Below are 13,979 nucleotides of genomic sequence, written 5' to 3' on the forward strand. Positions count from 1 at the left end.
CATAAGTGTCGTAATCTTGTTTATAATCAAACTTCGTTTTCCTTCGAACACATCGATTGCTGATGTTCATTAACTCGTCATCGAATTTGAGTTCATTAACTGTGTTCAGAGGTGTAGGAGGCAAATTAAAAGTGGGGAGCCCAAAGTGTATTTGGACGAACGAAGCCACCACAGGCGCATCCATTACAGCCCTGGAAGCTCTTGGGTTCTGGATTAAATCTTATGCATTCTTCTGCTTTTCCTAATTTGATGTATTTTTAATGGGACAGATTGGAAAGTGGGGGCAGCCTCCCTTCATTCTACCCCACTGTTGTATCAGTGGTTAAAATCGATAATTATTGAGTTATTTGTCTATATGTTTTGTGATTTAAGTAATTTAATTGTAATTGTTGGCCATCGTTGTTATATATAACTGCAGGTAATCATGGTAACTCTTTGAAAAATTAACCTTTAACTAGGTGAAATAATTTTAGTGGTTTTCTCCACCACTAAAAAAATGCATATAATCTACTTATTCCAGTGATAATGAATCCATACTTTCCAAGTATCATCAGCCAGGTACTTTTGTAACCAATATTGTAGTTGACGTTCTTTTCAGATATAAGACGTTGGAGATGTCGTAACACGATTATTGCACTTTTTCTTGTAATTGCAGAATAAAGTTGAAGATATTCTTTGTAGCTGAACGATCGATGTAAATAATGTGACATTAGTTTCTAAGAGTCATTGTAGCTAAGTGTTATTCTCCTCTCTGTCCAGACAACTAGACACCCAACAATTAAATATCTAAAAAAAAATGAGGAAGTAGGACATTTAGACACCTAATAATTTTAGAGGGGTGTTACAATTTTTAAAACTTCGTAACATACTTAAAGTAATAGAAAGACATAACAAAAATGCAAGCAATCGACGTATACGTAGTAGTCGTACATTTTCGGATGAGGTACAATCTCAATTTAATAATAAATTTTTATTAATATGTTGTAAAGTTTGCCATAGGTTATTCTTTACGTGGAATTATTTTTCAAAATTTTTCACTATTATAAATCTGTGGCATTCAGGTTCACTTTATCTTAAGGTTAATCTGAAAATTCTCGAAATAATACAGATTTAGGAAATGTTATGCAAAGAATAAATTGAACCCACAAAGTGAAATAAACCAGCACATAAGTCAATACTTATACAAAAAACAACACAAAAACTTTATTCACAATTGAGAGTGTATACCTATCATTTCTCACACCTTTTTTATCTTCTGGCTGCTGGTATTAAGAGGCTTTTTAAAAGCTTTCTTACTGGACAAAGACAAGAAAAAATGTATATTCCTACAGCACAAGGACAAAGAGAATTTTCATTTACCATGCCAAATTCACCTAAAACTTTGAGTGTGTTATAGCAGAATCCAATTCGATACGTCACTGATTATTACAAACAACATTTATAATGCATTCAAAACCAACTCGTACCACTTTGTACACGTATCTGTAACACCCCCTGAGATGGGCTTGGCCACACCCGTGAGTAGACACAATTATAGTGCCATACACAGTAAGAATATTGTAATCTCCATTTTAATAACTTTTACATTTCTATAAGCAAAGTTAAAGCTGTGTTGCAAAATTAAAACATCATCTTAAGAAAACTAATATGATTTGAATAACATTGAGGTTCAAACTACGATTTGATCTAAACATTAACTAAGTTTTTCCTGTAAAATATTGACACATCAGTGTTATTACCATAATAACATCATTAACTTCCTCATTATCAAATTTCTTCCTTCTAAAACAACCTTCTAATATCTTACTTTTTAGATGTATCTGTGTATAAAGCTCCTAATCTACATTAGTTATGACTAAAATAGTCATGAATTTCAATTTTCAATAACTAGTATAGAACATATCTTTGGTTAAGTATATTCACATAATTTTTTGAAATTTGTGCTGGTTTTCTGCATGTAGTTATGACATTTTCATCAACTGAATGTTGAAAGCACATATTAAGTAGCTTTTTCACTCAGGTAAAGGTTGCATATGGCAACTCTATATTGAAAACATTTTGAAGCAACAAAGTTTTGTTTAGAAATTCTGTTTACTTGTTTACACACTGAATTGAATGCTATTAACGACTTGTATATATGGTGTTTTGAGTGTTCCTTGACTGACCACAGTGAATCTATGCTTTATAGGTTTTGAAAAATATGTGGTACTGATGCTACTAATCTCTTATTTTGAATTACTCAGGAGACACTGTTATTAAAAGAGTGCTAACATGGAATTACACATTTCTAGCTTGAAAAGCTATTTTATGCAAGTAAACATAAAAATGCTAAATATCTTTGTACCTTTCAGGGTTTGATTATGAGATAGTAAATCTGAGAGGTTACTTTTTAAAATGGCCTGGCATGGCCAGGTGGTTAGGACGCTCGACTCGCAATCTGCGGGTCTCGGGTTTGCATCCCCATCCCACCAAACATGCTCGCCCTTTCAGCCGTGGGGGCATTATAATGTGACGGTCAATCCCACTATTCGTTGGTAAAAGAGTAGCCCAAGAGTTGGTGGTGGGTGGTAATGACTAGCTGCCTTCCCTCTAGTCTTACACTGCTAAATTAGGGACGGCTAGTGCAGATAGCCATCATGTAGTTTTGCACGAAATTCAAAACAAAACAAACAAACTTTTTAAAATGTATTAAGTAACATAATATTTTATTTATAGGGCTGAACATTACAATTGTTTTAGATGGACTTCATGTCATGCACTTAGATTACTTGATAGTTGCAAATCAAGTCATTTGCAGTTCCAAAAGCTGATCATATAGGTAATAAAACATTTCTTGTAAGAGTTATAGAGCAATGTGTCACGTGTTGTTGGCTATGGTATTAATATTATTAATGCGAGAAAAAAGTGATTTGATATTTCCTTCCTTGGGTTGAGTTCATTTAAGCTTTAGCTGTTTTGTTTACTTAATCTCATTGTAAGTTACATATAACAATTTTAGTTAGAACATATTGAATAACTGAACAAAACTCTTGATATAAAACACCATAGCACTTTTGATTTTTTTTTTCTCCAGAAGGGTGGCTGCTGTTCTTAATGATTTTCTTAGACTTATTCATAGTTTTCTGTTGAAATTACTAATGAATATTGTGTATTTATTAATAAAGTTTTTAGAGGTTTACTTAACCTTTCAGGAATACCAAGTCAACAAACGTGCATCACGTGACATTGCCACACTTACAGATGATGATGAGATATTTGCCACTGTTGACTCCAGAGGTAACATTCAAGTAACTTTAAAAACTCATCATCAATCTGTTTCAACTGACAACATTGAAGAAGTCATTGATGATGATCCATTTGCAGGTAACTGCCTGTTTTGACTTAGTATGAACATTTAGTTTTTTGTTTTTTTTTCTATTTCTTTTGCCTACTAGTCTTGATTACATTAAGTAAACGTTGATGTATCATAATTAAAAATGATTTTATTAATCTGCACTGGTGCTTCAAGAAGACTTTGATTCACGATTTGGGTTCATTTTCCATTTTCTTTCAACAAATTTTAAAGGATTGAAATTCAAAATATCCTGTAGACTGAAAAAAAGTACATAGATTGTATTTAAGACTAACAGTATTTCAGTAGTGATGCTGTTTTGGGTTTCAGTTATCATATGTGGTAGATACAGTTCTATCACTTTATATTAATATTTCTCATGAAAGATGTTTATTAATTTGATATTAACCATTTCTCAAAGAGGCATTATATATTCACAAGAATTGGGAAAAAAATTGAGAAATTTGATGAAATATAAGAAATTTTATCTTTGATTTATTTATTGTATATTTCATTGAAGGAAGGACCTACAAACCATTTATCATTGAATTCAGTGTAAAAAATACTTATCAAAGTCCACTCATGTGGTCTCTGGGAATAGAAAAAGCAAGTATACCAAATAATCCCCTATGGTATGCAAGGGGGCTTAAAGACCAACTTCATGTACACATTTGCATAACTTTAAAATGTGTAAATTCTGTTTGCTTCCAGTAGTTTGTATCTATAGAAATAATTACCATTTATAATCAGCATTTGTCTATATGATGACAGTGATATGCTGTTATATTTATGTAAAAAAATGACAAAATAATTGTTGATAGCCAGTTGAACTTGCTGTGAAAATCTTGTTTCATTTCTTTTCCGAATATTTTCCTCAGTGTTCTTCCTTTTGGTGCTTAAATTTGATTGTAACATATGTCATATTAATATTTAAATATACCTACCATTATATATTGGTATTTTGTAGGACTCTGTCGTGGTTCAGTGTGTCCTGAGAATTCCAGTGCTGATTTTAAAATTTCATTCCATGTAAGGAGCCCTAAGGGACCATCTCCTCCTTCTAGAAAACCACCAATTCCTCGAAAACCTCGAAACATATATGAAAACATTGGAATTCAAATGGAGAGTATAGAGAAGAGTAATGTTGTATCAGAAAGTTCCACTGATGGAAAGTTTGATAATCAGAATAGCTTATCTGTAATGAGTCCTTTTGATGAAAATGCTGAATGGGCTGAAATTGCAAATATTATGGCTTCTTTTGGAAGTGGAATAGCACAAGAATCAGTTTTTACAAGTGAGATGGAAGAACATTTTACAAATGTTCTATCTTTAGATAAGAAAGGTAATCAGCTTGTAAGCACCAAACAGACTGAATTACTAATACCGAGTATAACACTCAGCTGAACATGTGACAGTATGCTGAGTTGAGGACACAAAACATACCATAAAGAATGAATTACTTAACACGGCCCAGTTTTCAACAAATCAGCAGCCATCATTATCAATTACTTTCATTCTGTCTCACTCATAGCCAGTTGTCAGCAAAACAGAACTACCATAAACAACTAGCTTTTGTACTTTGCACACATTCCAGTACAGTGTGTGTCACATGCTCAACCTGTTGCACATATCCACATTATACTCCTAATACAAAGTCACATGGAATAAGTTTATCTTGAACAACTTACAGTATTATAAGCCTAAACAAATTATTCTTCAGGTAAATTACTTGTGTATTAAGAATTTAAGTGCACAACACTATGTAGCTAATTAAAATCAATAGGGAAGCATACTAATTATGACCATAGCTGATGTGACATATATAAAAAATATGCTTGTTTTGAGATGCCAGCATTCCAAACTGATATAATGAAATTATAAACCCTTTCACCCTTTCCATCACAAATCAACATTTTTATCAGGTGGAAGGAATAAATCAAATTTACTGGAGAGGATCAATGACAAGAAAAAACAATCCATATTGCACGAGGATGTAATTAAGTGAGGGAAGAAGTTGTAGCCACAACCAAATCTGGGAGTAGGTTAAAGTGTAAAATGCATGTATATGAAGGAAAGAAAAACAGAAGTTCAAACTTCTTCTAGAGCAATATAAAGAAGAGTTGAAAACCACACTAATTGGGTATTAGGTAACACACACACACACACAAATAATTTTTACTGTATCAACGTCAGAGTTAGAAGGAATAGATCCTGTATGTTCAACAGAACCTAATAAAAAACAGAAGAAACAATTCTTAAACATATTTAATGAAACATTTCAAAATATACACATTGGGGGTAATACACAAATTATGTACATGCAAGCTGGAAGAGTATTAAGAAAGTGATAAAAAGTACTGCAGTTTAACAGTACATGTTTATAAGATTTATAAACAAAATATGTTAGGTTTTACATGTATATAAGAAAAAATAATTTGAAATAAAATTTTAGTGTAAGGTTCTAAGGTTATTGTTTAAGAATGAATGCTCATTCAGCATCAGTAAACTTTCTTTAGTAAGTAATTCCTGGTTGGAGGAACATGGAGTTATAAGTTTGAAAGTTTGAACAGAAGTAGTATGTTTGGTGTTTTCACTGTGTATGCAAGTAAGAGAAGGACAAGTATTTCAAAATGATTGGTTATGTTTGACTCACCTATATATATGTTCATAAACACATATTTTTAATTAGGTTTTAATAATATAAAGTGATAAAAACCCTATAACCCAAGCACTTTCGAAAGGTGGATCTTTCTCCTTCAGGGGCAAACTGGGATAATATAGGTAGCCTTACAGTCACCACAAGTATATTGGTAGATGACCCATGAATGTAGAGAAATAGGCAGAAGGTTCTTTGTTTCAACCTTGTTGATTTGAAAACCAAGTTTAATTTAATTTTTGAAATTGAGTTCTAATGATAGTGCTTTGTTTGACTAAGAAAGGAAGGTTAACAATTTACAGAAATCTTGAGGCAGTGCAGGGTTCCTTAGCAGGCACATTTATATTTTTCAGGAATGTTTATATACTTCAAAGACAACATTTATAAATGATTAGATAAATCAAATAATTTATAAACAACAGTTACAATTGATTTGACAGGAAAGATACAAAAGATACATGTAATAAAGAAATTGATTCTGTTAAAAAGTAATATATCTCTGCGTGTGTGTGTGAATGTATCAGTACAAATTGTATGATTAGGAATTTGTCAGCATTTCTTTTATATTAATCTTTACTATAAAAACGTAGATTCTCTTGTTCATTAGTGCTGTTATGATGGTAATGTTTTCTTATTTGCTTAAGCTGTTGCATGGTAGTTTTGTTGCCAATTTTGGACAACATTTTTGCTCTCTCTGGTGAGATCTATATCCTAATTGGAATTTAAAAGAAAATATTGAGTAATACTTTAGGCATTGTAGTAACAATTCATAGGGTTTATTATGTGCAGTTGGAAAGAGATCTGTTCACATCAATTTAGGATTATATTTAGAACATTAAGCCATTTTAAAGCTAGGGTTTTGTGTTACTTCTATTGAGATTTTGTTCACCAGCACATTAATGTGTTTTTATGTTGTCATACAATCATAAAGTTTGGAAATATTTTTTTTCTTACAGACATCTAAGCCATTCTACTGAATTGTAACATGTAAGGGATTGTTGTTTTTGAAGAATAAACCTGCACAGAGTTTATGAGTAAAATGAAACATGAAAAATAGTTGTCTTTTTAACATTTGGACTTAAATCATTATTCCTGTCAAATAAATATGTTTCTTATCTTTTTGGGATTACAAAAGCATCAGAAATAAAGAAATTCAAAACTGTGGAGGAGTGGCTGATATATCTTGGACTATCTCATTATGAAAACCTTTTGATTAATAATGGGTTTGACGACATGGAGTTTATGGTCAGTTTAAAAGCTTTTCTGTATTAATTCAGTTAATTTCTTTAAAGATGAAGTTTCATCCATACAGAAATTTGAGATTTTAAATCTACTCAGGAATTGGAATGTATATGAAATATATTTTATAAAATCTAGTTTCTTCATGTATTTTATTGTATATATATATATATATAGAAAATATCATACTATAGATTAGCTAACTAGCTCTATACTTTAATACTAACATTATATGGCCTAAATGTATAGACTTTTCAGCTTTTATCTTTTGACTCTTTTGCTTTCCCATTTATATATAACAAAAACCAAACCATGTTAAATACTCCTATATACGTTGCTGGTGACTTGTTTCTCTTGATAAGTGGTAGGCTGTACAAGCTACTGGTTTCTGACTGTAATGAAAATTTTGTTCCTCATCTAATTTAGCATTTATGAATTAATTACAAAAAACATTTTTGGTAGAAACAACACTAAATTATTGTATTTTATAAAGTATGTTTTAGTTGGAAACACTGTTGTTTGTTTTAGATGATATTGTTACCACAGTATAACAAAACATGATCATGACAAACTTTAATTGAGATAAAGATGGATTTTAATCACATATTCTTGTAATTTATTGTAGGGAGGAAACATTGTGGAAGATGAAGACCTTAAGAATATTGGCATTTCTAATAAAGAACAAAGAGAGGAAATTTTAGATTATTGTAAAAAGTTACGACCTATTCAGCCAATAGTAAAAGATGAAGAAAAGATAAGAATGCCTGAATCAGTAAAACAGTGGTTAAAGTCTTTACATCTTGAAATGTATTATGATACTCTACAGAAGAATGGCTACACAGATATGAAAAAAGTGTTGAACATCTCTGAAGTTGAACTGAATACGGTACTACTCCTATCTTAGAGAAATTTAACAATTAAAATTAAGTAATTATTTTATCATAAATTTATTTGACTGAAACTAGTCAAATTCCTATCAAATTAAAGTTATTTTGATTTAAATTGGGTGAAAAACAACTGATAATATTAAAAAAATGTTTCTTTAAATGTGAATAATTTATTAGCTTCTAGCATTTATAAAGGTAGAACTTCATCAAATTTTCTTGAAAATTATCAGTACTGGATTGTTTTTCTAATATTGTATGATATCTTAGTTATTGATATTCTGTTTTTTAACATTTTTACAGCTAATTAAAATGCTGAAAATGAGATTCTTTAGATGGTATTTTATAATTCAGTGTGGAATTCTTCAAGTTTTGAGTGAAAAAGAAAAAGTCTCAAATTAATCATTAATACAATAAATAAATAAATAGCTTTCTTCACCTTAGTTATTACTTCTTTTTGCCTGATTTACCTAAATAGAACTATCTTGTCTATATCTAGAAAATGAACTTTCCATGCTAGTAAAGTTTTGATTTTAACAATTCTTAAGATAAAGAGAAAAGGAGTATTATTGTTTTGAAAGTAGACAAACAGCATTCTACATCAATTCTTTGTGGTATTGAATATAATAAACCATTTTACATGATCCAGATGGTTTTTCTTTATTCATTTAGACCCCAACATCTGAAAGAGATAAATGTTTTGATGTTAAACTTTTGGTTTAAGATAAAACTTAAATTGATTTTTATGAACTAAATTGTTTCATTTCTAATAATAACTTTTAAACTTCTCAAATATATGGCCTAAATAAAGTTCACAAGGGAGTTTACTGATTATTTCATCATTTTACTATTTTAATTACAAGTTGAGAAAAGTCTTAGCTTGGTGAATTATAGTCCCTTATGTTACTTCTTCTTGTAATGAAACTTTTATTCTGCAGTAGCTAAAAAATGATCGAAATTCAATGCCAAGATTCTATACAAAAACAAAGCAGCAACTTTTACACTAATTTTATAATTATGTTTTGACCCATAGTATCGAGACATCATCAAGTAAGTGGTACGATCAAAAATGAAAAGTTATGTAAAATATCAACATAATAATAAACAAAAATGAAGGAACCTCACAAATTGCTTATAATAATAATGTTAAAATTATGTTGAGTTTATCATCTGAAATAATTTAATCATTTAGCTAAGATGATTAGTTATGATATAGTATCTCTCTATATCAGTGTACCAGTTTCAGAAGCCATTAACATAGTGTTGGATTTTACTGATCTGATGATTCTAATACTAGTACTACTATATGTAACTTTCAGTTCTAGGGAATAAATCTTCCTGAAAAAATCTGAGTTAGGTGTAGACAATCCATTATCTGCTGTTTTATTTAATATCAAAACTGAAACTGTTGCATTCAGTACTGATTTATACATTCCTTCCTACGAAGTGAGTTTTATTTATGAGATTTTTGTTGGTCATTCTTCAGAAATACATGATATTTTTTTTCATTTGTTTGTTTAATACTCAAACAACATAAATACAAGTATTAAACTCACACATGTAACAGAAGATTATAATAAGCTATAATTGTTAATGTTACAAAAAATACCACAAACTTTCATACTTATTTCATTGAATTGTTGCTCACTGTGCTTCTCATAAACAATAATAAATATTTTACATAACACTAAAATTACTTGAACTAAAAATTTGTCTCAACACTTTATATTATGGAATACAAAATGTATTAATTTGATGAATATTTCACTATATATATAAAATATATATAGATAAATATATAATAGTCATATTAATATTATATAATATTAATAGTAAATATAATAGTCATAGAGGTGTTTAGTATGGTTATTTGATACAGAAAAACTTAAAGTCCAGTATGAGGTATTTCTAGTGAGTGACAACAACAAGTGTGTCATTTCCAAGTGTTGCATATTTACACTGTAACTTGTATCAGTTTTTTTACTGTAAATAAAGCCTGATTATGAGATCTAATTTATGATGAATTCTTGTTATCACTCCTACAGGTATTAGAGATCAACAAACTTGGTCATCAGAAAAGAATAATGGCATCTCTTGGAGAAAGAAGTTCAGAACAGTATATTGGTGAACTAGAAGATTTTGACCTTTTAAAATTGGTATGCATTTTGGCAAAAAAAAACAGCAAGAAATATCTGCTTTTTAATACAGAAATGCTTATAACACAAAGTTAAAAATGAAATATGATTTAGTAAAGTAGAATTACTTTTATTATAATCATATATCTGCTTGTATAGCTCAACTGTTTCTTTTCATGTGTAGAAAAACTTTAAGTAGTTACAGAGATGTCAGATGTTATTATTATTAATAATTAATCTTATGTAATCAATTTTGGATAACTTTAGAATTTTTTTAATATTTCATTGTGGTATACGATTCATTAAAACCTTTTAAAACAACATTTTTGAACATTTAGTATTGATTATAACATGTCACCAAACATGTTGGTTTGTAATCCATAGAAAAAATAATTAAAACTGAAATCACAGTATTTATTTATTTTTAGTGCTAATGCATTATGAACTAAGATAAAACAGTAGAAATGAAACTAATAAGAAAATTAAAATTGTAAAAAAAGTCAAGAGAATATGGCATGTTTAATTTTTTGTTTCTTCACATAATCTGTTATTTAGTAAAGCTGCTTAATTTCCAAGTAAATATATTTATTTATTTACATTTAAATAATCTATTTCAATTGAAAAATTACCAGTAGTAGTCCATCAGCTTGCTAGATATATTTCTATAACTTATTCCCCAGTTAAGTCTGAGGGCTTATAATACCAAAAATCAGATTTCAATATCCACCACATTGTAAACATAATTATAATAGATAATGGTCTATCTGTGCAGTTCAAATCATACTGAACCTTAACTTCTGGTTTATAAGCTTCCAAGCTTACTGCTGAGATTGGTCATATCATATTGAGTAATTGTAGGTTTTCATATGTTAGAACAACTGGGGTAAAGAACTGATCAAAAATTTGTGTGGAATCACTCAAATTCTGTGTAAAGTACACATAAAATGAGTTACTACATGTAATGTGATCAATTGCAGAGTTGATAGCATTTCTGTTTAACTCGTTTTGTGTTTCAATGTTGTTAAGACAACAAGTCATGAACCACAATCAGTTTTGTGCACAAATAGTTTTGTTTGTTTGTTTATTGTTGAGTACAAAGCTACACAATGGGTTATCATTTGTTTTGGATCCCATTGGTAGTGAATGATATAAAAACAAGTCAGTATAATTTGAAGATTAACCTGATAAATTCTGTTGAAGATGTTGCATTAAAACTCTCTTTAAGTAATTGTTTACTTTTGATAACAAATTACCAAATTTATAAGAAAAAACACTAGACATAAAAGGTAAATAAACTACACTATTTAGAGTATTAGTTTGAATTAATGGCTTGATTTGTAATTAAGAAACTGTTTTTAATACTTTATTACTCCATCAATGATAATTACTTCAAAAAAAAATAGTGATAGAAAGTGAATAATACATTCTTTATGAATCTTTTTTTATTGTATACTTTTTAGTTTGCTAGAATAAAGGTTTTTGAGTGAATCAGTGGATATATTATATATCACTTGTTCTGTGAACATGAGTAGAGGCTTTATTTTAAGTATTTCTTTAAGTTGTACTAAAACTGTGTCATTTCTGACTGTAGAAAATGTTATGATAATTATGTTTATACATATTCCTCCTGTGGTACTGGATTATACAAATTCGTTTTAGATTAATAAAATTTGTAAAAGCAATACACCATTTAAATCACAATTATTTATTATTGAAAAAAAAGATAGTTTGTTATAAGTTTTAACCACATTTGTTCGGGCCATCATCAGGCAAAATGAAAACACATGAGACAACAGTATTTATACTGTATTTAAAAAATATGTTCCAATAAAAAGTGGTACATGTCAATTTTAAATTAACATTCTATTTAAATGAAAGAAGATCAATAAAATAGAATATTAAAATAAATATAAAACAATATACAAAATAGATTGTTAATAAATATCTATTACACACACACACACATGTGAAAACTACATATTTTACTTTCCATGAAATTTCCTTTAAGGAGTTTCACACTCCAAGTTCATTTGATTATTTCAACTTCTCTTTGTCTTGACATAGAGTATCTTCAATCTCTATAGGATTTTACTTCTATAAATATGAAAAATAATTTTGAAAGAAACTTTTCTTTCACCAAGAAGGGTTTCTTACTCTTATGTATTTTTTAGAATAAAAATCTTGGTGACATAGTAATGGAAGAAACGCCTTCTGCAGACACTATTAAAGATACTGGACTGTTTAAAGACTTCAATAAAGCTATATCCACAAGAAAGCAAAATAAATGTTCACAATTATTGGAACTATCAAATGGAAGCAGGGGAGAATTGAAAATCCGACCCCCTACACAATTGATGAGTGAACCAGGAACCAAGGGAGCACATTCACCACAACAACAGTTGAGTAGGATCCCTGGTTACTTAACAACTCAGTGGCGCCACCGACCTGATGTCCTGATTAAAGGAAACTGCAGTTATAAAGCACTGGTAAGAGTGCATAAAAATGTTGTTTAATAGAAAGTTTCCAAAGAAACTGTGCAAAGAAAATCATGTTAAGACCTTACTTAGATCCATCCTAATATAATTGAAAATCCATGCAATGGTGGAAGTTGTTGCTTGTTACTTTAATCCGAAGTTGCAGTTAAAGGATGTGTAGTAGTGTTACTCTCTGGATCTGATTTTGGAGGGGGGAGGGAGGCTATACAACAATTAGGTTGATATTGATTAACTTTAGAAAACCAATTTTACTTGAAGTAATTTTGTGCTCAACTGTGTGTGGATTTAATGATTTACTTTCTTATATTTCTTTTTTGTATTGTTTAAATTCCAAAGTTTCCATAAGCCTTGTTATACACCCAAGTCAATGTTATCTTGTAATGACACTTAGTGCTAGAGATAAATTTTGAAATTTTTATATTAACTATCTTTAGTGAACAACATGATTAAGATTCTTAGTTCATTGAATGAAAAAGTAAATACTGTTCATCATTTTAACTGTGATTACAGATTTGAGTATGCAGTTCAATGTATTACTAGGTGTTTAGAGTTTATGCTTGCAGTTTTCTTCATCTGACACTTTATCCAACTTTTTTTTTTTTATTAAATGTATATTAGTGGTCAAGTAACTGTTTTCACTTTACAGTATCTGGGGTCAACCCTAGTAAAGGAGCTAAAGGGACTGGAATCTACCCGAAAATCTATACAAAAGCTTAAGCTGTCTACAAGAGGGATTGTAAAAGCTCCTAATGTCCTGCTGTCTATCTCATACACGGGTGTTAAGTTTATTGATGGCCGAAGTAAGGTATGATACTTTCCATGACTTGTGTATAAGATCCTCACTTTGGAGCAAATAGAACTTATATATTATAAAACTACTTTTAGCAACATACCTAATTTTAAATTGTGGATCAGACAAAACAACAAGTTTCTGCTTTTTTATTTAGGTTGTTAGTTGTAGATTAGTTTTGGATTTTTTTTCAATAGTGAAGTTGTTCAAGTTATGGATTGAAAACTTTGGAGTAAAGAAATTTTTATTTTAAAATACTATAGAAAGTCTCTCTCATAAGTGGTATTTTTGTTCCACTCATTAAATCAAATTTTGTCTTTGGGTTCACACTTAAGTATTGAAATTAAAATTTCAAATATTACATCTAAATGTTTATAGATATATACACCTGGAAAAAAGTTAAGCACCCCCGTGTTTTTTTCAAGTGATTCAGATTCGACGTTCTTGTG

At 29.7% G+C, this 13,979-nt stretch overlaps 1 protein-coding gene across 3 annotated transcripts in view; it reads left to right on the forward strand.

Annotated features, from left to right (window-relative positions):
- LOC106457407 (ankyrin repeat and SAM domain-containing protein 1A-like) overlaps positions 1-13,979 on the forward strand; it is an 89,163-nt gene that overhangs the window by 70,066 nt on the left and 5,118 nt on the right. For 2 of the 3 annotated variants that reach the window (XM_022383320.1, XM_013916821.2), the window contains 7 exons: positions 3,192-3,363; positions 4,299-4,673; positions 7,123-7,232; positions 7,852-8,112; positions 10,156-10,266; positions 12,417-12,731; positions 13,387-13,545. In XM_022383320.1, the coding sequence (XP_022239028.1) occupies positions 3,192-3,363; positions 4,299-4,673; positions 7,123-7,232; positions 7,852-8,112; positions 10,156-10,266; positions 12,417-12,731; positions 13,387-13,545 (1,503 nt within the window). The remainder of the gene's footprint in view (positions 1-3,191; positions 3,364-4,298; positions 4,674-7,122; positions 7,233-7,851; positions 8,113-10,155; positions 10,267-12,416; positions 12,732-13,386; positions 13,546-13,979) is intronic. The other variant, XM_022383321.1, reaches the window with a different exon arrangement.

The sequence above is a fragment of the Limulus polyphemus genome, unplaced genomic scaffold (assembly GCF_000517525.1).
Source record: "Limulus polyphemus unplaced genomic scaffold, Limulus_polyphemus-2.1.2 Scaffold327, whole genome shotgun sequence".
Lineage (NCBI taxonomy): Eukaryota > Metazoa > Arthropoda > Merostomata > Xiphosura > Limulidae > Limulus > Limulus polyphemus.